General features: G+C 50.5%; 1 protein-coding gene across 1 annotated transcript in view; it reads left to right on the plus strand.

The window, feature by feature from the left end:
- DDX31 (DEAD-box helicase 31) overlaps positions 1-25,033 on the plus strand; it is a 71,810-nt gene that overhangs the window by 29,471 nt on the left and 17,306 nt on the right. The window contains exons 15-19 of the mRNA XM_036262124.1: positions 5,112-5,162; positions 6,704-6,843; positions 11,648-11,729; positions 17,512-17,623; positions 24,735-24,903. Of these exons, the coding sequence (XP_036118017.1) occupies positions 5,112-5,162; positions 6,704-6,843; positions 11,648-11,729; positions 17,512-17,623; positions 24,735-24,903 (554 nt within the window). The remainder of the gene's footprint in view (positions 1-5,111; positions 5,163-6,703; positions 6,844-11,647; positions 11,730-17,511; positions 17,624-24,734; positions 24,904-25,033) is intronic.

Here is a 25,033-nt window from a genome sequence, read left to right on the forward strand (position 1 = left end):
TTTTAAGGATGATGCGTGGTGCTTCCCTGTTGTCCCTGAGTACTCAGGCACGATGACCTTCCCCGCCAGCAGACACCTCCACCCTTCCACCTGGCTCTGCGATCCAGCGCCGTCCAGCGCCTGCGTTCTTCGGGGGTAGCTGAGTCACCTGTGCTGCTTTCCTCCACCTTCTCCGTGTTGTGATTTTATTTTGGTTATTTTTGCTAGAAGTACACGATTATGTCTGCGGTTCTCAGTTTCCTCCCCTCCTGGGGAATTTCCACTGTGCCAGGAGGCCCGAAGACAAAAGAGCTCGGCCGCGAGAGTCATGAGCATGTCACTTAACCCAAAATAAATGTAGGCTTTCTTGGTTTTCTCTGGGGCCTGTTTTTTAGGTAAAGTTTCTCATTTCCACTCTATTTCATCGTGTTAATGGCAAGATCCTTGGGAGATTGTTGGCTTTTGACTCAGTTACGCTAACTCATGTTGCCAGTTTTTTGGCGTCTCCAGCCAAGATCTCTGCCTCTGACAGCTTCTGCACTCTCCCCTTCCTCCTCTGTTTACGCAGCCCAATCTGTCACCCGGACAACGGGGGCCTGTACCCTGCTGATGGCTTTCCACACACGGCAATAATGACTTTTGGCAGGCCGGGAAGGCGGCAGAGGCAAGTCCGCCACGCTCCTTCCACGGAGTGCGGCAGGCCCCTCTCCCTGTTAGGGAAAGCACTTTGTGAGGTTCTTGGGTAAATAAATGAGTCATTTTAATCCAACTGACAGGCTGGCACCTGAGCAAGCTGCCTTCCATCTGCACGCCTCGGTCTCATGGAGGCGGCCAGTTGTCAAGCCGGGCCTTCAAGGCCTCACCACTGAGCGTCTTTCAGAACTGACTTTAGCAGCTCTTCTGCCCTAATTATGGTGAAGGAACACAATGGGCTGATCTAAGTTCTGAGAGCGGGCAGGGACCGAGGCCTCTGCCGAGTCTCCTGGTGCCTGGCACTCTGCTGGTGGCATCCAGGAGGAGGGAGCAGGGTCGGGCCTCGCCCTCTGCCCCACGGGTGAGTGGGTGTGATGGGGGAGAGAGTGAGGAGGCTTTCGCATCCCTGCCTGGTCGCCTCCAACCCAGTTCTCACTTCATCCGGAAGTGGCATACTTAGAATTACAGTTTCCAGTGTTTATATACATGGTCTCGTTTGGTCTGCACTGTAACCTCAGGAGATAAATAGGGCAGGTCCTGTAGCCATTTTCAGGTGTGTGAACTGTGGCTCAGAGCTGTCGACTTGCCCAGGTGGTATGGCTGCTGAAGGGATACTGAAGTCCAGTCCTCTGTTCCTAGACCAGGAAGATTCCCTCCTATTCTGCATGTAGCCCAGGCTCAGACCAGAAGGACACTTAAAGAAAGAGCTGGATTAAGTCTGAGCAGTGGTTGGATATCAGTGAGGTCCCCCCACCCCAAAACAAGAAGTGGGAGACATGGAAGACCATCTGAGCCTACTGTCATGAGCTAGGCCACTTAGGCGGGAGGCAGAACCCTGAACAGCCGCAGGCTGCGGGCATTCTCCTAGCTCACCACACCCGTGCGTTTGTACTTGGTGAGTTTCATGAACGTCACACACTAGTTCAGAGTTTCTTGGTTGAATTCACTACACTGGTGAACGTTGCATGTTCCGCAGAGCCTGCCTGTCTGTAAAGCTCAGGCGGCCATAGTCTGCGTGCATCCCCCCTGCAGAGCACCTCAGCAAGAGAATCATAACCAGAGCTCAGCAGATTGGAGAAGCCATCAGTGTTTCTGAAGGCGTCAGCTGTGGGTAGTGTAGAATGCCGTTCCCGTGCCCCTTTCGGTAGCAGTCTAGTGTGCAGAGGCACTGCCCAGGACAGCAGCCTTCAGCTCCAGAGCGCACGGGGTTGTCTGAAAGCATCTCTGGGTGCTTGGCGGTTCGCGTGCATTAAACTTTTGCTGAGCCCGTCTTGAAGGCAGCCTGGCCACCACTGGAAGGGGGCCAGCCCGACCCGCGTGTGCTCAGTGAAGGCTGAAGAAGCCTGTCCTGCCCTCAGAGCTCCTGGGCATGTTAGATGTTAGTGGCACGGTGTCTTCCTCGGCCATGCCTGCCTCTGAGCCTGGGGGACACAGGAAGCGATGGTTTTAACATGCGTCTTGCAGAAACTTTGCACAGGATTACTGTTTTTCAAAAAAGCCAGTTATGCATATGAATCTTTAGTGTATTTGTGAGTGAGGGGAGAGGGAAGAGGTCTGTCCTGGGGGAAAATGCCAGCTCTCAGATGGAAGGAAGGGATGCTGGGCAGAAGTCATCCTTGCAGCCATCAGGGTAATAGTTGAGACAGTCAAGCTGCACCACAGTTGCTGAAGCCACTGGGCGGAAGGATTTGGGAAACAGTCTCCAAGCTTCACTTCTCAGTTTACTTCTAACTACAAAGGCAAAAAGTACCTTCAGATGGGGAGAGCTGGTGGGCGACTGGACACGGCTCCGCCAGCACAGGACAGACCACTCTGGCGCGTCTCTGATGTCACGCACCGGGCAGTACACACGACGTTTGAATCTGAACTGATTATTAGGAAATAACGTTACTCAACGTTGGGTTTCTTGGGGGTGATAGCGGTGCTGTGGCCATGCAGAGGAATGTGCTTTTACTCAGGAGAGGCATGCTAAAGCATTAGGGGAGAAGAGTCGAGATGTTTCCAACGTACTTACGCTGGTTCAGAAACGTGTGTCGAGAGAGGAAAAGAGGAAGCAGACATCCCAACCGTCAGCAACCAGTGAATCCAGGTGAAGACAGACAGGTGCTTATTGTACTATTCCAACTTTTCCGTAGGGTGCATTTTCTAAATAAAAATTAGAGGGGCAATGTGTATTCATTGTTAAAAGGAAAACAAAACAGCCCTAGCCAGTGTGGTGCAGTGGTTAGAGTGTTGGCCTGTGCACTGAAGGGTTGTGGTTTGATTCCCAGTCAAAGACACCTACCTGGGTTGCAGGTTCAATCCCTGGCCCCAGTTGGGGCATATGTGGGAGGCAACCAGTCAGTGAGTCTCTCTCACATTGATGTTTTTTCTCTCCCCTCCCCTTCCCTTCCACTCTCTCTAAAAAGCAAAGGAAAGCCCTAGTGGGCTTGGCTCAGTGGTTAGAGCGTCGGCCTGTGATCCAGAGAGACCCGGGTTCGCTTCCCACTGGGGGTGCGTACTTCAGTTGCAGTTTGTCCCCGGCCCTGGTTGGTCGTGTGGGTGGCAGCCACTTGATGTGTCCCTTCACGTTGATGTTTCTCTCTCTTCCTCTCCCTCCCGCTCTGTCTGAACAAAAAAGAGGGAAAGGTGTCCTCTGGTGAGGATAGGAGAAAAAATAAATAAATAAAAAGCAAAGGAAAAAATATCCTTGGGTGAGAATTAACAACAAAAAAGAAATACAAAACAGCCAGAAAAATGCAAAGAGAAAAGTAAAAATCACCCCAATCCCTTTACCTGGAGATAACTCAGTTGGCAGTTTGAGAGACCCCTTCCGGTGTTGGTTCTCAGCTTCTCTACCAAGCCATCTGCCCATTAATCCACCTGAGTAATGTTTAATTTAGGTTTGGGTTTTGACCTGTTTTCCTTGACTTTTTTTGGTGGAAGAAACCAGGCGATTTGTCCCATCCTGGGTTTGCCTGATTGTGTCCCCGTGGTGGTGGTTGCCTTGCCCTGTCTCCCCTGATCTCTCCTAAGCTAGTGGTTAGGCCTCGGCCCCTAGGTGGGTCCAGGCTCTAGGGTCTGTCCTGGTGAGAACAGGTGGACCCTGTCACTCTTACAGGTTCAGGCGTTTACGGGGTCTGCAGTTACAAAGGTCCCCTGAGGGAAGTCCAGCGTCTGTCCTCCCTCACCTGGCCTCTTTCTTCCTCTTCAGTAACTGTTTTTATAAACTTTTGGGTTTTCCCCTTTATTATTCCTTTTAGAAGTATGGGCAAATATGCTTTATTTTCCTCATTTTTCACACAAAAGTATACTACACACACTTGAGATACACCCGGAGTCCCGTGTCAGTCCACAGGAACCCTCCTCCTCCTCGCGGGTCTGGCGCTCTGCGCGTGGGGCGGGTGTCGCCGTGCTGGATTCACTGTCTCCTGCCAACACGAGTGGCCTTGCACGTGAACCAGTGTGTATTCTTGTCAGTGTATCCTCAGGATGGATTTCGAAAAGTAAGATTGCTCTGAGTCAAAGGACAAGTATATAGCAATTTTGCTGGATGTTACCGAATGCCCCCAGAGGGGTTTATGCTGTCCTGCATTCCCACCACGGCGCGTGAGAGGGCAGCGCCTTCGCTGGCGCCGGAGCCGTGTGATACAGCACGGCCTTGGAACTGTGGTTGTGGAGAAGATCATCAAGGTGACGCAGGTAGAGGGCTCCAGGGGCATCTGGGGTGTGGTGCCTGCCCGGTCAGCGCTGACTGCAGGCGTTCTTGTCAGGACTGCTAGCTTGAAGGTGAGTGCCAAGTGCCAGTTCACTGCCGAAGACCGGAAGATTCCCGCGTTCTGTATCTGCCCGAATGGCCCGGCAGAGTCTCTGCACTCAGGTGGCCGCCAGCTGGAAAGAAAGAAGAAATCGCTGCTTTTATAGTTTCACTTGTCTGGTCATGTCTTCGGCCTGTGTTCTGCTTTGGCTGTCAGAGAGGCAGGGCGTTGCTGGACCCTTGCTGCCCTGCGGCTGGTGGCCACAGTAAATACGTTGCAGCTCGCCTCCACGTGGGAACGCCGAGTGACCTTCCAAAGCCCACGTCAGCGCCGGTGGTTGCTCGTGTTTCTGGTAGGTATGGAATGGGGATAGTGACCACAAATGCGTCGCCTGGAGTGGTTTTCAGAGTTCTTCCGAGGCGCTGAGAGTGACGTGTGAGATCCTGGGCTCCCTGCAGGTGCCGGTCCTGTAGGGAGGGGTTGAGACTGCCTCGCCAGCGGGCTCTGTAGCACTTAGCCTGCGTCTGAACTTCGAGCCCCAAATGGACTGGACGGCACCCTCAGGTCGTGTGCAGACGTGTGTGCGTGAGAACATGCACATTGGTGCCGGTGAGCCCTCGTCTATGTGCGATCATCAGTGGGTCCATGACCCCAAATGGTTCAGAAACCCAGTCCTAAGCCATATTCTTTTCTGTTTTGAAGGATGTTGCAGCTCGGGGCTTAGATCTCCCTCAAGTCACATGGATTGTTCAGGTAATTTTTTAGTTGTTAAGGTGTGAGCTCGAGGCAGGAATACATGATCATGAGTAGATGTGTAGGCTCTAAGTAGAATAATTATTATTGCCCTCCTGGGTGTTGCCCTGGTAACGAGGCAGCAACCGACCTTATTTGCACAATTCTCATGACCTGTTTCCTTAACTCAGCCCTCCTAACTGCTGCAGCAAAACAGCCAGACTGCAGTTACGGGAGGGGGGTGGACAGGCCTCCTGGATCCCAGACTGAGGCATATCACACACAAAGTTTCAGCAACCTGAAAATAACAGGAATTCCCCGGGCCCCTGGGAGGCCTCATTGAGTCCAGGAGGAGATGGCTCAGCTGTCCTGAGAGCCGTGCCCTGTACATTGACCTGCAGGGGGCAGTTAACCCCCTGTCAGCATCTTACACATAGCTCTAGCCTTAGACGCTCTGCCAGAGGGTGCAGGTGTTAGCCCCAGAGCCTGCTGGGTTTAGTTTTGTTTTTTCTTTTTGTCAGACTGCAGAATGGTATTTTTAAGCCCTTCTGTGTGGGGCCAGGGGACACACACCCTGTGTCCATGAGTCATGGTTTATTCACATTCCAGTGCAGTTGCCTTCCTGTTGCTAGCTGGGGAGTCTGCTGTGCTGGCCGCAGATGATCCCTTTGCAACTAGAGACATTGTGTCTTCTGTGCTGCTGGCCACAGAGCGAGGCAAAGATGAGGAGGCGAGGGCGTTTCAACGTGTGGCAGCTGGGACAGAATCGATCATTTAGAGCCTTATATTGTGAATATTGATTAGTTTAATATGCCTGGCCTCCCATGTATTGTACTCATCTTGGCCTTCTGATCTTTGATTCATCTAACAGCAGAGGGGAGAAAAGGAAGAAGGAATATATGGTCAGTTAGTTTTGATGATGATGAAGTTCTTGCCATAGATAGTAGCTAATGCTGTGGGTAATTCAGTCTGCAGAGTTCTAGAGTCAGGAACACTGTCTGTGGGAGCAAGTTGTGTCCCTGTGGGAAGGCACATCTGCTCCGGGAGGAGGCTGCAGCCAGGTGGGGGGCCCAGCTCAAAGGGGCCCCGAAGCAGAGCTGACCTCTGGTCAGGGTCATCGGCCCCTTGCTCCTTGCCCTGTTCAGTGTCCTCACCCCCACCGCTTGTCTGCCAGGGAAGTAGGCCAAGGTCATGTGGTCATCTGCAGAGATTCACCCCCACCTGCCTACGTTTTCACCTTGCACATCACCGCAGTGAAAAGATGCAAATAGAAAATTGAAGAGACCTGTGGAGAAGTAAAATTAGAAAGGAGATGCTGGGACGAGAAGACATCTCGTGTCTCTGGAACTTGGCCACAGTTCCCGTTTGTGTGTCAGCCTTGTTATTTCCGATGAAGCGAGGAGATTCAGGGCTGAGTGACTTCTCCTGGTGCCTGTGTTAGGGTAACCATAGCACCAGGATTTAATTCTTGGGGTACCTGGAGGCAGGTGAGAGGAATTGCACTTCCAATTAATGGCAGTCCCTTGATCTGTGAATGCCTTCATTTCTGTTACCCTTTTTAGTACAACGCTCCGTCTTCACCCGCGGAATACATCCACCGGATCGGGAGAACCGCCCGCATTGGCTGCCACGGGAGCAGCCTGCTCGTCTTGGCTCCTTCGGAGGCAGAATATGTCAACTCGCTGGCTTCTCACAAAATCAAGTGAGTCAGAAACCTGAACGGGATTTCAGCTGATCTCACCTAATTAACTTTCTGTCGCTTCTTATAGTGGCTGGGCCTTGTAAGCTGACGAAGAGCCATTAACCCTTATGATCCCTAAATGAGTCCCAGAATAGCCAGTGGCAACAACTAAAACCCTTAATGCCATCAGCACATGACAGCTTTCATTGCGTCGGGAGACTGAGTCCTAGGACGGTCTGCGCTCTGTTTCCTTTCTCTCGCAGCCAGCTCCTTAGAGATCGTCGCTAGTCACAGTTTCGTTCCTTGCAATTAATGTTTTGTACCTTTAAAGTTGGTTTGTCTTTGAAAAAAACAATACTTGGTTCTCATCACACAGCCCCCTGTCCCTCAGGAAAACAAACCCGGGAGGCAGTGAGTGGGCGGCCGCTGACTCGGGCTGCGCCTCCTGGTCCTCTGCTAGACCCCCAGCGCCAGCCCTGGTCGTGCACAGAGGACTCAGGAGTGTGGAAGCTGAGCCCGGGCCTCCCATCAGGCCCTGACCTCACTTAGGAAAGACAAAGAAAGCAAACAGGAGAGCGGGGCTTCGACCTGGCCAGGCGTAATTATAATGCAAGCAGAAAGAATTCACAAGGCCTCCAGAAATTAATTTGTTTTGTCATATTTTCCATAAAATCTTTGACACCTGACGTAACAAGGTCTAATAACGGGCTTCTGAAGGCATGCAGATTCACACTGGTCCACGTTCCAGAACTTCTGCTCAGACCTAGCACAGCGGTGCAGAAAATGTCCGGAAGCACCGCAAGGCTGGGTCTGCCCGATGGCTGCCTGGGTGCCCTTGGCGCCCACGCTGCGCCGCCGCACTCGGCTCGGCTGCGCGGCTGGATGGGGGTCTCGCTTCCTGGTGCTCCCTTTGCCCAGGCTGTGCTCTCTGTAAGGCACCCGGTACGCTGCAGGGCTTGCTCCTGGGAAACCATTGCACCCCACATCTGAACCGGCTCTGGGGGACCCCAGGGCCCAGTGTAGGCCACCCACTGGGAGAGATGGGTGTACATGGCTGTCTCCAGCAGGACCTGCCGGGCTCTGCTCTGCTCCTGCTCAGCACACTTTCAGGGTTGCTGGTGTGGACTGTGGGCTGTGGCTCACTCAGAAATGTCTGCAGTGTTGGAGGAGACAGGAGCCCACTCCTAAGTCTGGTCAGTTTCAGGTGGGCTAAATAAAGTAAGGGTGGTCTGCATTTCTGCATTTTTTTTTTTTTTAAATTTAATGTGTTTCATCTTTTTTTTTTTTATCCTGGGGTGAGGATTTTTATTTATTTTTTTTAATTTTTTTTATCCTTACTTGAGGGCATTTTTCCATTTTTTGTTCAGACAGAGTGGGAGGGAGAGAGAGAGAGAGAGAGAAACATCGATGTGAAAGGGACACATCAAGTGGCTGCCACCCACATGACCAACCAGGGCCGGGGACAAACCATGACTGAGGTACACGCCCTTAGCGGGAACCGAACCCGGGTGTCTCTGGACCGCAGGCCAACGCTCTAACCGCTGAGCCAAACCAGCCAGGGCTAATGTGTTTCATCTTAAAACAGTCTTCCATTTGGAAGGGTGGTTTTATTTGTTTGGGGAAGATATGCATATTTTATCCTACGAGAAATCTCGTGTTGGCCAGTCACTTTTCACCGAGAGCTTCATCTTGGGCTTGGAAAGGAAGTTCAGAAGGATGAGGACAGGGAAATACCCAGACGGAGAGAGTTTAGTCTTTTGTGGAGAGAAGGTACCAGCTGGTGTAAGAACACTCATTCACGGGGACAGTCCTGTAGGGTCCAGCCTCGCTGGGTTTTGCCCCGCAGTCACCTGTGGACGTGCCTGTCTGACACGGACCTGCTTTGCGCGCCAGTGGGATCAGCCTCAGTGCCTTGCAGACCTGAGTCGGGGTCCTGTAGCTTTCCTCCCTGGTGTCCACGTGAGGAAGGGCTGTGTGTGGATATCTAAATATAGGCTGTTCTTCGGCTTCATACAAAAAAATCAAATCTCGTAAAGAACTAACGGCAGGGTGCGCTGTGGAAAGCAGCAGACGTGACCATTTTTGGAATCCAAAAGGTACTCCTAAATATTTGCTTATTTATTTTTAAATGTTTGTGTATTGATTTTAGGGAGAGAGAAACATCCATTTGCTGTCCCACTTACTGTGCATTCATTGGTTGCTTCTTGTCTGTGCCCGGACCAGGGATCAAACCCTCAACCTCGGCATATCGGAACGACACTCGAACCAACTTAACTACCCGGCCAGGGTGGAGTTCCTAAATATTTTTTAAAAAATAAAAAGGGAGAAAGAAAATGTGTGTTTTTCTGTGCCCATGAATCTGAGAGCCAGGCAGCAGGATGCTGGGATGGCTGGTGATTAGAGGGCTGATTGGGGGATGGCAGCGACACCTGGCTGCCTGCTTCACACTCTGTGCAGTGCCACCGCCCTGCCGGTTCAGCTTAGCAGGCAGGGCAAGAGACGGGCCTTGGGCTGTTGCCTCCTCGGAATAAATGCTCAGAACTTCTTTCTGTCCTTTTGACTTCTTTGTATTTGCCAACTCTTTCACTTTTCCCCACTTCTCCTTTAAATGTGTTTCTAATGAAAGTCATCATTGGTTTATTAAAATGTAAATGCTTCATCAAAATGTGTGTGTCTTAGATCAGGCATGAGACAGTTCCCTGACTTTGTTTATCTGCCTCTTTTCTTAGTAAGGTGGGTGGTTCAGATCTGTTGATAGAACCATAAATAAGCAGAGTAGATTTGCTTTGTTCCTCAGAAGCAGCAGTTTCTGGGGGTAGTGGGAAGGCCCTTCGCAACTGTGAAGGACTCCAGTTCACACTTGGCTCCTGCTCACAGAAGGTCAGTGGTCCAGTCTCTCTCTGCGGACACTGCCCGCAGCCGGGCCTGGAGGGGTGGCAGCAGTGCAGAGGGCGGGCCTCCCTGCGGCACCCTCAGCTCTGTGTCCCTGCCTGTGCACGACGCAGTGTTCCTTTCTCTCTCCCTGTTCACGATTTGATCCCAGGTTCTTATGTTTCTTTTACTCTTGTATTTCTCCTTTATTTTTCTTCAAGAAAGAAAGGGATGAATAGAAGCAAGTCAGATAGACAAAGGAAAAGATAGAATTGGGCTGTGTTTTCACCTTCTTTCAGACATTCAGGCATAAATAAGGCAGATTCAAAGCCATAACATTTATCTCATATGAAAATAGATTTTCCAAGAAGTTATGAGCATTTCCTCCAACTCCTGCCTCCATTATGTACTCCGCCTTTGCGGCAGACTCACTGCCACACAGGTGTCGTACCCAAGGGGCCCAGAGTGGCAGGGGCCGCACAGGTGTCTTACCCAAGGGCCCAGAGCGGCAGGGGGCTGCAGGCTGGGCGGGCAGGGAGAGGTGGCATCTTTCAGGTAAGCAGCTGTCAGAGACGCGACATTGTCATTCATGGCTTCGGCAGAGTAACCTTTAGGGGACGGGGGAGCATTGCCTTGTCCCACATAAGAGGTTGCTATTTGTGCCCTGGACGGTTTGGCTTAGCAGTTGGAGCGTCCGCTTGAGGTCCGGAGAGACCCGGGTTCGGTTCCCGCTAAGGGCACGGATCTCGGTTGCAGTTTGTCCCCGGCCCTGGTTGGTCGTGTGGGTGGCGACCACTCGATGTGTCCCTTTCACATTGATGTTTCCCTCTCTCTCTCTTCCTCTCCCTCCCTCCCACTCTATCTGTACAAAAAATGGAAAAATGTCCTCGGGTGAAGATAAAAAAAAAAAAAGGTTGCTATTTGTGTTTTAATCTGCAGTTATATTTTTTTAAAACAACAACATGTAAGACAATCATTTATCTTTTTATGTTCTGTTTTTCTCCCCCAGAACTCCCCCTTCCCTTTTCCTTCCTCCCTGGGAAGTGTCGGCAGCCGCTCCCATTTTCCTTAGTCTCTGACACGGGACTGCGCGCATTCCCACGGCTCTGGCTGGCTCCTGGTGGCTCTGCCGTGACTGTCAGTCGTTTGCACATGGCTCTAGACTCATCAGAGAGCGCTGGTCCTCATCCCTTCGCAGTCAAGAGACAAGAGTCCTGAGGACCCTTTAGGCATATTGGAAGGGGGTTCTGATGTGGACAGCAGGTGCTGGGCCCGCACTGACCTTCACTGGGTGTTTACCCCGTGGTGAAGGACCTTTAGTGTGCCCTTCACCTTTTCAAAGTCTAAAACAAAAGGAACTATCTGAAATGTTTTTATTTCACCATCTTCTGCTCAAGTCAAGGTAGTATATCAATAACTAGGCTTACTTACTTAGTATTGGAGGTTTATTAAGAAATAATGGCATTTGCCTTGGCCGGGTAGCTTGGTTGGTTAGTTAGAGCATCGTCTCAATATGCCACGGTTGTGGGTTGGATCCCCAGTCAGGGCACATCGGAGAATCAACTGATGAATGCGTAAATAGGTGACAACAAATCGATGTGTGTCTCTCTCCTCCCTCCCTCCCTCCTTCTCTCTTTTTAAACTCAGTATTTAAAACAAACAAACAACATTGAAAACAAAAGGAAAGGAATGACGACATGATCCCTGTAAAGTAAATTCTCAGTGCCCCGCACTTGCAGTTCATCTGGAGGAAGGAACTTACTGGGACTATTCCCCACTGGTCCCTGTGATGTTTCAAGGCTCCCTTCCTTCCAAGGCCCCGAAGGGTTTAGGGAAAGAGTCCCTTTCCTATGGAGTGCTGCTTCTCTTTGTATCTAGCTAGAGAGTAAGCCATCAGGAGTCTGATGATTGTGAGAGAATGAGAACTTTATCTTGCTCTGCCCTTCTTTTACAGCGTTTCTGAGATTAAGATGGAAGATATTTTGTCTGTTCTGACAAGGGATGATTGTTTTAAAGGGAATCAATGGGGAAGCCAGGTGAGTTTTATTATTTATTATGTTTGTTGCTAACAGATGTGACTGACTCCTCGACTTGGAGTAGCGGAGATTTTGTTACTGAGGGTTTTTCCTGTCAAGTAAAGTGCATGTTTGAGGGTTGGTAACATCAGATGAGCCCAATCTGATGTGTCTCTTCTCTCCGTTGCTTCTGGGTGTGTTTGTTGGTCTCATCCAGTAAATGGGCCACGGTCCATCCTGGAAGTCTGCCAGGCTGCAGCAGGCATCCCAGCACCAGGCCACCTGCTCGGCCTGGTGGGCCCTGTCCAGGTTGTCTCCAAGGACAGCCAACTCCACCGTCCACCCAGGACAGCAGGTCTCTTCAGACACACTTAGTTCATTCGTTTCTTAATGTGTGAACACAGAGGAAGAGGGAAGTTGAGATAGCAGAGCGTGGTTAGGATCCGGCAGCTCTATAAGGAGAGCTGGAGCAGTTGCCGCCTCTTTCCTGAGGCTTCCTTCCTGCCAGGCGCTCGGTTCCCCGCCCCCTCCTGCACGCTGCTCCTGACATCACATGACAGAGAGAGAGTGTGTGGTGCTGCTTCTGTCATTTTGTCCATAAAGTATTAATTATTCGGATATTTTGTTTGTTTTTTATGCCTGAGGGTAGACTGGAAAATCAGAACCAAATAGACAAAACGTAAGAGTTTCTTCCCTGTTAGCATGTGTGTTCATTTGGGTTACTGCTCTCCCAGAGGCAGGGACTCGATGGGACGGCCCTGACCTACCTTCTCTTGTTCCAGAGAGTACGTAAGGAAAGAAGAGGAAATGTCACTGCACCTAGCACCTCTGTGAGCTCTTCACACTCGGTCCCATTAATTCTCCCACTTTATAGATGAGGAAACTGAGGCCACAGAGGTGAAGGGACATTGACAAGGCACACTAGTCATTCATCCTCCTGGGCCGTGAGAACAAGCAAGCTAGCGTCAAAGCACACATCCTTGTACACCAGTATGCCTCCCTTGCAATTCCTACGCCAAGAGAATGGAGCTGTGTTCCTTTGTAAATTAGGTCACGTCAGCCATTCTTATAGAAGTGAAACCTTGGTCAGTAAATGCTACACTGTGAGTAAGAAAGGTGATGAAAGACTCAGTTGATCAACAAGTTATTTCAGGTGATATTTCCTATAAAACATCCCAGCCCAGTAGACATTGGACCATCCCTTCCTAACAGTTTGTTGTCAAGGCAGTGGACTAGTGACCAAAGACACTGCTTTTGCACACCTCTGTCCTTCTGAAACGATTGCAGATTCTAGTTGGGGTCTTCTTTGCTGTTCCCACAGACCTTCCCTGTGGCCCCAGGAGGGCTCTGGGATGAGCAGGGCACCCGGGAGATTTCAGGAGGCCATGTGCAGAGCTGTTAGGAGTGTGGCTTCGGGGTCACTCCTGGTCTCCCCTCCCAGATGCGTGCCTTTGGGCACTGCTGACCTTCCTAGTCCTCAGTTTCTCCATGTGTAAAATTGAGGTTGCAATAGTATTCTCATGAGGACACTCAAAAGCCCCAGCGCGGGTGCCGAAGGGCATTGTGTTGTTGCTGCTGTTCCACTAATCACCGTCGTTCCTGTCGCATCAGTTAATGGCAGCTGTGGACAGAGCCCACTCAGTGACACGAAGCCTTCTGTAGCGCCATGGTGGAACGTCTGTCCGTCTGCCTGCGCCTCAGAAATGAGCAGAGGGCCACAGCTGAGTCAGGAAGGGCTCAAGTCCATTGTGTTCCTGTTAATCCTCACCTGGGGCTATTTTCCACTGACTTTTTTGAGAGGGTGGGAGGGAGGGAGAAAGGGGGGGGAGAGAAACATCGGTATGTCTTGAGAGACACATGGATTGCCTCTCACACAACCTCGATCAGGGCTGGAGATTGAACCTGCAACCCAGGTAGGCGTCCTTGACCGGGAATCAAACCCGTAACGCTTTGGTCCAAGGACCAGCGCTCTAACCACTGAGACAGGCAGGGCTCAAGTCCATTCTTGATTTAGACGCTTTGGGCCCGGCCCTGATGTTGGTGTTTACCCTGGGCCATGCATCTCGGGGCCCTCCTGAAGGACAGTCCCCGGAGGAGGAAGAGCGCAGCCATGGTCCCCTCTGCTCCTCAGGAACAAGCCAGAGCCACTTCTAACATCCACTGTCTGGCCTCTTAGGGCCTTTACCTTGGCTCAGGGCCGGCCCCGAGCCTTGCTGGGCCCCGAGGTGCCAGGCCCAAGGTCACACACATGTGGGTTTGAGTCCTTGCTTCATAGCTGGTAGTTCTGCGTCATGGGTCAACGAGCCTCTCCCAGCCTCAGTTTCCCCATCTGTCAAGCCTGGAGATCCAGAGTGCCTGTTTGTGGGGTGGTTGAAAGGTTCAGTGAGACGAGGCATAAAGTGTTCTGCACACTCGGGGCCATGGAGGTTCAATGACTCCTGCTTGGGGGGCAGGGTAAACAATGTTTTGATATTTTTAAGGTTTGGTAATCTTTATTTTTAAAAAGAAAAAGTGCTAAGCAAGGGTGGGCTTTCCCTGATGCCAAAACACCTGTTAACTGAGGACACAAGTAACATTGGGTTCTACATGTCACGTGGATGAAATCTGCCTTGTTTGACGCAGTTTAACTTTAATTTAGAGGACAAAGAACAACTAAACCAAATCGACAATATTCTAATGATCACATGTTCACATGACCCATGTGAATAGTGGAAGGAATGTAGTAGATGCCGGGTCCAGCTTTGAATTCTCTTTCCCGTAACAAGTGCGTGCGTCTTGGCTGTTCTGGGCCGGGCAGCTCTCGAGAGCACGAGGCGGTGCGGGCAGGCGGCAGGCCCAGCAGCCGGCCTTGCCCGTGTGCAGCGGGCGGCTCGTTAGGCCGCCCTCCTCACTGCCTGCTTGGAGTCCATGGTAAGTGTCCCTTTGGCACGTACAATTTTGGGCTCCTGTGAACAGAAAACAAGCGAGTGAAGCATCTGTAAAATGTATATTTTATATTTAAGTATATAAAATATATATAGCTACGCCTGGGTGTGTGAATGTTCACCCACCTACAAAGAGAATAAATTTGATCTTTCAACTTTACTGCGAAGCACTCAGAAGTTTCTAGGGACTTGGGGAGAAAAACTCAGCTTGGCAATAACGTGATTAAAACAAAATCGTCTCATTTAGTTTTGAAATACTTCAGAAGTTGGCAATTTCAAGCTACATACTGCCCTCGGAAAAGCTGCTCTCCCCCACCCTGCTACCACTCACAACTTTTCACAGCAGATAAACTGGGTGTGGTTCTCTTCAACTCGTCTGTTGTTTCTTGATCGGTTGGAGTTGTCTCCAAAGTGCACACGTGCGTGCACACGCACACGGAAATGTTTTCCTGTACGTCCTCGTGTCCTGTGAAATGTGCTGGTGACCTTATCCTGACAGGGACTCACTGCGTCACGAGACCTCGAAGCCCCTTGCTTAGTGCCTTTTGGCTGTCTGTGTCCTCCAGGACCCGTCGGGTCTTCCAGACACGGGCGAGCGCGGCCGGGCGGCAGTGAGTTCTCCAGGCTGCTCGGGTCTGCTGCTGCAGCTGGCTTCATTAGTCAGCCCTGAGCCTGGTGTCTGGGGCGTGAGCGGCAGTCCTTTGGGGCTCACGTGCGCTCAGGGGCTTGACCCCCTCATTATGGGCGCAGTTTACCTGTCTGGGCTGAGCTGGGACTGCGTCACTCTGCCCCTGTGTCTTTGGTTTAAATTTAGGCCGTCCTTTCCAGAAGGCAACTGAAAAACACTTCATTCATTCTCAAGAGGGGCAATTTTAAAATAAGGTATTTCTGGAAGCAGGGGTGGGGGTAGTAAGACATGCTTTTTCCAAAATATATTTTCTGCCATTAACTTTTTCTCACATTTTACTGAAACTGACCTCATCATTTCAGACGTGTGAACTTAGTTTTAACACCTTTTTCTACATATTCCACTTGTATGCACACTCACATTTTATGTGTGTGTGTGTGTAATTTTTTTTTTTTTTTGGTTGGGAAGAAAAGATGCCTCATTTTGAAGCCTAAAGGGGGGAATAAGAAAAGCCCTTTGTAATATATTGCCATATTATCACTAAGTCCCCTGACAGTTGTGTCACTGAAGCAAGTCACCTGTCACTTAAGCTTGAGGTCTCTTTAATTTTCTCCTGGAATTCGCACCAGGCTGTCTTTAATTTGAGGCCTTTATTGGAATTCTGAAACCTCTCTGCCTCCCTGGCTCTCAGATCTATTCTGAGAGCTGTTACAGAATGTATACAATAACCAACAGAGGGATTCGAGAGGGCTGGAGCTCTGTTTATTTAACACTCTAGAGGGATTTTTGTGCTTATTCGGTCCTGGCTGCCCGGCTTTCAATATCGCTTTGACAGCCATTCTGCCCTTCTCATTAATTTTAAACAGTTAAAACACAGGAAAAAGAGGGAAAAGTTTTCATTATTAAAGTGCTTTACTTTTTAATAACAGAGGATTCTGTCCGCCAGGGGAAAGGGCATCCTCGCTAATTTCACATTCATATTTTTTAAAAGTCACGAGGAAGGTGACAGAGGTGCAGTGGAGGTGGCTTAACGAAAGGAGGACAGCACAGGAAAGTTTGCATCTCACATCAGTTAAGAGGGTGGAAAAAATCCTTGTTAATGACAATAGCAAATGTCCACTTTCGTCACACAGCTCTGGAGTGACTTTTCTCTTGACATTTGAGTGGAGAATACCCTTAGGGGACCATGTACTGTGAAATCAGCTAGACTGTCATCAGCCAAACAGGTAGCAGGAATGATTTGACTAAACTAAAAACATTTTCAGGTTGTTCAGTCTCTCTTAATACAGAGATGAACGTCGATGCCGAAGAATAGCTTTTCTTCTTTGTTCTTCTCTGGCAGCTCAGGGAGAGACGCGGTCGTCTGGGTCAGGCCGGCCGCCAGCCCGGTGTGCCACCGCCCTCTGCAGGGCTTAAAACCCGAGCTGGGCCGCTGGTTTCCCTGGTGCCTGGGGCGGGGCAGCAGAAGCTCGCAGCACCATTCAGAGAGTCAGCCAAACAGGCTGCGGAACATGGGATGTAGTTTTCTGCATCAGTTTCACCTTCGAGCGTCCGTGTTTGTTTTAAGATAGTGTACGAAACAAAAACCACATGTTTTGGGGGGCGGTAAAGAATGGAAATCTCTTCTCTGCGATGGTTAAAGGATAAAGGGAAATATTTTATTACCCCTCCCCCCCCCCGGGTCTTTCAGTGCATACAGGTGGGGCTGGTCACAGAGGGAGAGTTTGCGAGAACTGCCCCCACCTGAGAAGGTTCCTGGGCACTCCGCGCAGGCCTGGACGTGAGGGGCTGAACCGCAGGAGCTTGCCGTGGTGCTGCACAGGGGAGCTGCCGTGCTCCTGGACGGGGAGGGAAGGGAGAGGACGGGGCCTCATTAGGAGAAGCAAGAGTCATTTGGAAACAGCTTCGCTTCGGAATGTTTTAAATGCCTGAGTGGGACCTGGAAAATTCCAGAGTGTTTCCAAGTGGACTTTCCTTTTGAACATGAGTGATAAGAGGCAAGGAAGAAAGGTAAGTAAATAAGTAAATAAATAGACACAGCTGATCTGCTTCATCACAAAGCCATCCTCTCTTTGCCTGACTTGAACATCTTTATAGCTCCCTTTTTTCCCTAGTAATATTGAAAGGATTACCCTTGTTGGCCCCTAGGTGGTTACTGTGTGATTTTACTGTTATTAAATCTATTATAAACTGCTTCATTATTCCTGACTCTGACTCTGTCTCTCCTTTAATCCTCCCATCACCCTCCCAGAAATCCCAGGCTGTTGGCCCCCAGGAAATCCGAGAGCGAGCCACGGTCTTGCAGACAGTGTTTGAAGATTACGTGCACTCCAGTGAGGGGACGGTCTCCTGGGCCAAGAGAGGTCAGTCGTTTTCTTAGGTGGGTGTGGGTGGCGAGCCCGGCAGAGATCACTGCCCTCACCTCCACCCGCATACCGCCAGCAGGTCGAGGGGCCAGCCAGGCGTCTCTGTTCACCAGCAGAAGCCTTCAGTCTCCCTAACGTGCAGGGTTCAGAAAAGGCACGGAGGCTTCAAAGTGACATTGAATGTTAGCTTCACCCTTCCCCTGCTCTGCACAAATGAGGCTTTATCTCCGCTTACGTCAGGACTGGAGCTTTGACCCGGCAATGTGGGTCTTAGCGATCCATTCTTCTCCTTTGAAAACTGGATGGAAGAGATATGACATGTCATGAGAAATAGTTGTAGAGATGGAAATTAGAGATGAAGCAAGGGCTGGCAGTATGAGACCTACGCGGGGCCTGTGTAAAAGTACAAAGGAGAAGGAGCAAGAGCGGTGCCGAGCAGCAGCTGTGGACCGTGAGCCCAGCTCCTCGGCACTCACAGAGGAGCCGGGCGTTTATGTAGCACTCAGACCTTATAGGCCAAGTGTCTCCTGGGATCACCGAGCCTTAGGTGGGACTCAGTTGACTTGAGCTTGCAGCTGAGTAGGGAGCTGACTGGCCTGTGGTGGAGCCTGTGGGTCTTAGCTGGTGACTCCGGTGCTAACGAGACTCCCTCCGTGCTGGGAGAGCCACAGCCCTAGGCAGTCCTCTGCCGCTCCGAGAAGAAAGCCTGGCTGGCCCACCGGGGCAGCAGGTCCTCGGAAAACGTCCTTCTGTCCATCATGTTTGTTATGACTTTGATAAGGTGCCGTGGGAACTCAACTCATCTCTATCACTTAAGCCATTTTCATTATAGGGTTAGCATAAAGCCACAGAACCTACCCACGACATCAAGTGAGGACTTACTGTGGATGAACACCATAGCGTCCGTCCGTCCTTCCTTCCTTCCTTCCTTCCTTCCTTCCTTCCTTCCTTCCTTCCTTCCTTATTATTATTTTATCCTCACCTGAGGACATTTTTCCATTTTTTACTCAGATAGAGTGGGAAGGAGAGAGAGGAAGAGAGAGAAACATCGACGTGAAAGGGACACATCGAGTGGCCGCCACCCACACGAACCAACCAGGGCCGGGGACAAACTGCAGCCAAGGTACATGCCCTTAGCGGGAACCGAACCCGGGTCTCTCTAGACCGCAGGCCGACGCTCTAACCGCTGAGCCAAACCGGCCAGGGCGCGTCCTTTATTTTTATTTGTGTTAATCCTCACCCAAGGATATTTTTCCATGATTTGCAGAGAGTGAAAGGGAGGAAAGGAGGGAGGGGAAGAGAGAGAAACATCAATGTGGGAGAGAGACATTGATTGATTGCCTCCTCCAAGACCCCACCACAGCCAAGGATCTGACTTTCAACCCAGATACAGGCCCTTGGCCAAGAATCAAACCCTCAGCCCTTCCGTCCACAGGCTGACACTCTTCATGCTGAGCCAAACCCACCAGGGCACCTTAGCATCATTTCTTTTCTTTTTTATGAATCTGAATTTATTTTTAAAATCATTTAACAAATGTGTGTTGAGTTGGGCACTGTTCCAGGTACTTGGGGATACATCAGGAATCAAAACAGACAAAAATTCTCACTTTTCTAACATTCTGGTGTGGGGGGCGACAGTGAGCACATAAACGTAATAAATTATACACATATTACGTCTACTAAAGGGTGGTCAGAACTGTGAAAGATGTGGAGTAGGGCACGGGCTGTGAGGGCAGGTGCGTGTTAAACAGGGTCAGAGTGAGCCCGCTGTCAAGGTGGCACTGGAGCAAACACTGGGGAGGTCAGGCCGGTGGCCTACGCAGCGGGAGCCGAGGTGCCAGGACTCAGGAAGGCAGCGTGGCTGGGGGTGGGGAGGGGGCAGAGGCAGACAGAAGACCTGATGTCACCGAGTGATACAGGAGTTTCCAGAGGGCTTGGAGCAGAGCTGTGTGTGGTCTGACAGAGGCTTTAAAAGAGCAGTCTGGGGGGCAAGGGTGAAAGCTGGGGGACGGGTTACGGGGCCACCGTGGCCGTCAGGAAATAGATGGTAAACATGGGGAGTCAGCCAGTACTGCCCAGTGCCTATTATGTGCCGTAGGGTCTGAAAGCAGGTCAACTGCGCAAGGTGAAAGGTGAGCCAGTGTTCGCCCCGTGACCGCTGACACCTAATCATTATGCATCCTTCCAGCCCGGGCTCTGACAGCAGTCTGTAGAGAATCTTGGCATTTCCCTGAAGTGGATTCTACAGTACCTATGGGTTTTCCAAAGAACCTGCCTCAGAGCTGTTCTGGGACACAGCTCGAGAGGAATAGAGTAATGTCACAGTGCAGCTTTGCAGAGTTCGGTCAGCTGGAGAAAGTTAGGCAGACTCAGCTTGCTGTGGGGTACATAGCTGGGCACTGTGCTGCAGGAGTTCAGGTTTAATAATAAGTTGCAATGCAAAGAACCAAATCAAACCCATACTAGCATCCTCTGTTTTGGTGCCAGAGGTATTTGTGATATTCTAGGGAGACCACAACTATTTTAAGGTGTCTGGGTCCTCAGAGTGCACATTACAGTAACTGATCCTTAGGGAATGTGGTTTTGTGTTTTCTCATCATTACCATTGAACTTGTTAACACCAAGAAACAAACAGAGGTACTTGTTTTCCTTTGAAAGACTGAGGGAATAGGACCACTCCCCATCGATTTCATGCCAGGAAGGAAATCAATGTATCATTGTTCTTATCTATCTGCGAATTGATTTCCACACCAGATTGATGATGGCCTGGGACAGACTGCATGTAGCGGGTCTCAGTCACCCCACTTCGGATGTAAAGCTCTTTGCTCTTCACGTCTCTCCTGTTACTTAGGATGTGAGTTCTGAAGAGTTGGGGAGATCTACACATAATTGCACTGTAAACATAATTGCGCTATAAATACTTTGGATTTACAACTTGAGGACAGCACCACACCCCCATAAGTGATGCAATCTTTTGCATTTCAATCTTTTGCATATGCAAATCCCCCACTTCTGACTTACCTCCTTTTATGCCATTTCAGAACCCACCTCATGAATAATTAACAAAGCAGCTGGGTTTTGCCTTTGTGGCAGAAAACTAGTTGGAAACTGGGCCAAGTATGCATTTGTTTTCCTTTCACATTTTCTGACCCAGTCGCTGTTCATAACCAGCATTAATTGTTGTCAGTTTCCAGAAGCGCTTACCCCCTTTTTTCCCCCTCTCATTTCTTGCATCTTTTTAGCTCGAGATTCAAGTGGTAATGTAAGTTTGAGCTCCAGACCCCTGAGTGGAGTCCATTCCCTGCAGGTCTCCAGTCCTGCAGTTTGTTCCCCCACCTTTGGGTCTCCCAGCAGAGCTGGGGCCAGCATGTGCAGGAGTTACGCCTGTCTTGGAAGGGGTGCTTTCCAGTCAGGAAAACCCAAACCACTGGGGCAGGCCACCCACTCCCCTCAGAGTATGCAAAGCGGGCAGGGCCTTTGGCCCGAGGCCTTGTCTCAGAGAATGGTACCGAGCTGCCCCTGGCCTCCCTCGAGTAGTTGGGGCTGTGGATGGCAGGTGGGAGGTGGTGCCTGTGCTCGGTCAGGTGCTGCTCCTCTGGGGCCAGTCTGGAGCTTGCTCTCCTCCTTCCTCGGTCCTCGGCGTCATCCGTAAGACCCTCATTCCTGAGCAGACGCCCAGGAATAAGTTTGATTCTAGGAAAAGAGGCGAATGTCCATGCAGGGCTTTTTTTTTTTTTTTTTTTTATCCTCACCCGAGGATATTTTTCCATTTTTTGTTCAGACAGAGTGGGAGGGAGAGAGAGGAAGGGAGAGAGAGAGAGAAACATCGACGTGAAGGGACACATCGAGTGGCTGCCACCCGCATGACCAGCCAGGGCCGGGGACAAACTGCAACCGAAGTACGTGCCCTTAGCAGGAACCGAACCCGGGTCTCTCCCGACCGCAGGCCGACGCTCTAACCGCTGAGCCAAACTGGCCAGGGCCATGCAGGGCATTTTAAAATGGATTTCCCTTAATTCGTCAGCCATCTGGCTTGGAAGTAGGAGTCAGCGGCTATGGGGCGCTCATGCTCTGGCTGCAGCTTCCCAGATAAATGTCTGCTTTCATTACTTCTCTGCTTCCCTCTGGTCCTGGCCCCCCAGCCCATTCCTTCTACAGTTCAGACACAGCCAACATGGGCCACTTCCTGCCCCTGGGAAGGTCCTGCACACAGTGGCGTCTGCATCCAAACTCCCTGCTTCTTTGAACCATCCCAACATGGGAGTCCATGCAAGGGTATGAGGATGGCCCACTGTCACCATCTCCAGTGCGACAGACAGGAGCCTGGAGGACAGAGAGGCTCAGTAAAAACATGCAGTGTGAAATGCCCAGCCAGCCATCCAGGGAGAAAGCACTTCCTGTCATTTCTTGGCAAACTCCTTAGCCCTTAAAGATGCAGGTTGGGCCCCTACATCATGGGACAGAGGCTCTTGGGGACGAGGCTGGGGGAGGACAAGGTAGAAATGGGGGCTGATCTGCTTCAGCAGAGGACAGGGATGAATGAGGAGGCCTGGGCCAGCATTTGGGTAACACTTTAAAAGTGCCACCTTGGCCGGCTTGGTTCAGCAGTTAGAGCGTCAGCCCGCGGACCAGTGGGTCCTATGTTCGGTTCCCGCTAAGGGCACGTACCTCGGTTGCAGTTTGTCTCCGGCCTGATTGGGGTCATGTGGGTGGCAACTCGATGTGTCTCTCTCATGTCAATGTTTCTCTCTCTCTCTTCCCCCTTCTCTCCCTTTCTCTCTCTCTGAGATAAATGCAAAAATGTCCTTGGATTAGGATAAATAAATAAATAAAGTGCCACTTCTTTTTAGCATGGTTGGCTTGGCTTGGTTTTACTCTGGTTTCTTAGACGAGTGAATGCTGGTGGCTGGGGAAAGGAAGGGGCAGAGGAGAGGCCAGGGCTCCTGGGCCAGGGAGCTTGTCTGGAGGCCTGTGTCAGAGCCCTCCAGACTGCATGGGCCATTGGAAGTGTGAAAGATTTCCTTTGAAAAAGCAGCCAGTCCCCCGTTATTAAAAAGGGGAGTAAGTACAGACTTAAGAGAGGGGTGCTGAGGAGTTGCCTTGGTTATTATTTCTCATCGATTGGGAAAAGGAGTTCACTTTGCTCAGTAAATAGAGCTTTGATGGATTCCCAGGATCCTTCCAGGAGCTGATCTGCTAAAATGACACTTTTTATTACTGTTCATAAACGCCAATCTCCAGGTGCTGCTGGGATATTACGGTTAAGCTGCGGGCAAACTTGCCCGTCCAGTGGCTCAGGAGCCAGGGTGAGAGAGGTGGTATTTAGTGCCTGCTTCTGCCAGGCGCTGGGGCGCTGGGCTCCGTGTGGTAGCAGAAGCCCAGGCTGGGAAGTGAAGTGGGCAGTGACGGAGAGGCCGCTTTCCGGAGCAGTCCTGCCCTGCGGTGAGAAAGGGCCGCTGCTGCATTTCCACTGTTGCGAGACCCTGGGGGAAGCTATTCTATGGGGAACAGCTACAGGAAATCTCTCCTCAAAGGAATGTGAGTGGCCCGGCCAGTGTGGCTCACTGGCTGAGTACCTGTGCACCAGCAGGTCACCAGTTCGATTCCCAGTCAGGGCATGTGCCCAGGTTGTTGCCTGTTCTCCAGTCGGGGGCATGCAGGAGGCGGCCAATCGATGTTTTCTCTCATCGATGTTTCTCTCTCTCTCTCTCTCTCTCCCTTCCTCTCTAAAATCAATAAAAAAATTTGTTTTAAAAAAAAATAGAAATGTGGGTAAAGGTGCCGGAGCTTCACCTTCCTGGGACCGAGTCTGGTTTCTCTCTGGCCTTCACCTGGTCTGGGTGTAGGACAAGGACCATTTCCTACACTTTAAAATAGGACCAAAACTGCCCGGCTCGTGTGGCTCAGTGGCTGAGTGACAACCTGTGCACCAACAGGTCGCCAGTTTGATTCCCGGTCAGGGCACAGGTCCAGGTTGTGGGCCCGATCCCCAGTGGGGGCGTGCAGGAGGCAGCCAGTTGATGTTCATTCTCATCATTGTTTCTATGTTTCTCTCCCTTCCTCTCTCTATAAAAATCAATAAAGAATAAATAAATAAACAAACAAACAGGACTGAAACTTTCATGATAGGATGTCTGATGAACATCTCTAAACTGCTAGCAGTCCTCAAGGGGTGAACTGTTTTGTGGACTATTTTAGAAATGTAATTCTTTTCTTTCTCCTTTAAAAATTCTGTTTCACGCCCTGGCTAGTGTGGCTCAGTTGGTTGGGCATTGTCCCATGCACCAAGTGGTGGTTTGATTCCCAGTCAGGGCACATGCCTGGGTTGCATGTTTGGTCTTTAGTCTAGGCTCATGCAGGAGGTAACTGATAGGTGTTTGTCTCGCACATCAATGTTTCTCTCTCTCTCTTTTCCTTCTTTCTCTAAAAAAAAAATTAGGTTTCATTTCCTTTCACACATTCTTTGAATGAGTAAGAAGCACTGTGCCAGTCAGTCCTGGCCACTTGAGAGTGAACTTGGTTTTAAAGCTCCATGAGCACCCTGCAGTGGGGCCAGTGCCTCCTCTGGGTGGGGAGCTAGAGGGGGCTTGTGGTGGAGGCGACACAGTAATGTCATTCTTCTTGGTAAACTTGGGGACAGTCACGAAGCCTTTGAACCTTTCGAATTTTGTAATATTTGCATGTATTAACCATTGAAAAATAAATAAAATTTACTTAGGGAATTTTTTTCTAATATAAAAGTTTAATGATTTTATTTTTCATAAGAAAATGAAATCCCAAATTGATCATGTCTTGCTTTCTTCACTCATTCGTTTTCATTCACTGTGTGTGCTAGGCACTGTGCTGGGCCCAGGACTAAAGAAGAAAACAGGCCCTTCCTCTGGGGTTATTAGAACTGTGCAGTGAAGTCTGGAAGAATACTGGGTTCACTCAAGTGATCATTGGAGCCTAGTGGGTAGGGGGTTTTTTTGAGGAATTTTAAAAACCACAAGTACAGACTGAGATTCCAGTATATTTGTACTCCTGGTCGCGTGCTGTCGTGGCCTGGCAAGGTGTTCTGCCCAGGACCCCGACCTGACAGCCTCCCTCGCCCTCATTTCTCTTGCAGCCCTGCAGTCCTTCATCCGGGCCTATGCCACCTACCCTCGGGAGCTGAAACACATCTTTCACATCCGGCTGCTGCACCTCGGCCATGTGGCTAAGAGCTTCGGGCTGAGAGACGCCCCCAAAAACCTTAGCGTCTCGACTGTGAAGAAGAGGAAAGCGAGCGTGAAGAGGTAGGGTGTACTGGGTTTGTTCTGTGACGAGCGGCTGGGAGGCCGCTGGGTGTGTGGAGCTCTGTTCAGGTTCGCAGTGAGCTGACAGGTTGGCCGCTGGGTGCTTCGTGTCCCCGTCTTCGGTTTCCAT

This window comes from Molossus molossus, unplaced genomic scaffold, assembly GCF_014108415.1.
Source record: "Molossus molossus isolate mMolMol1 unplaced genomic scaffold, mMolMol1.p scaffold_m16_p_14, whole genome shotgun sequence".
In the NCBI taxonomy this organism is placed as follows: Eukaryota; Metazoa; Chordata; class Mammalia; order Chiroptera; family Molossidae; genus Molossus; species Molossus molossus.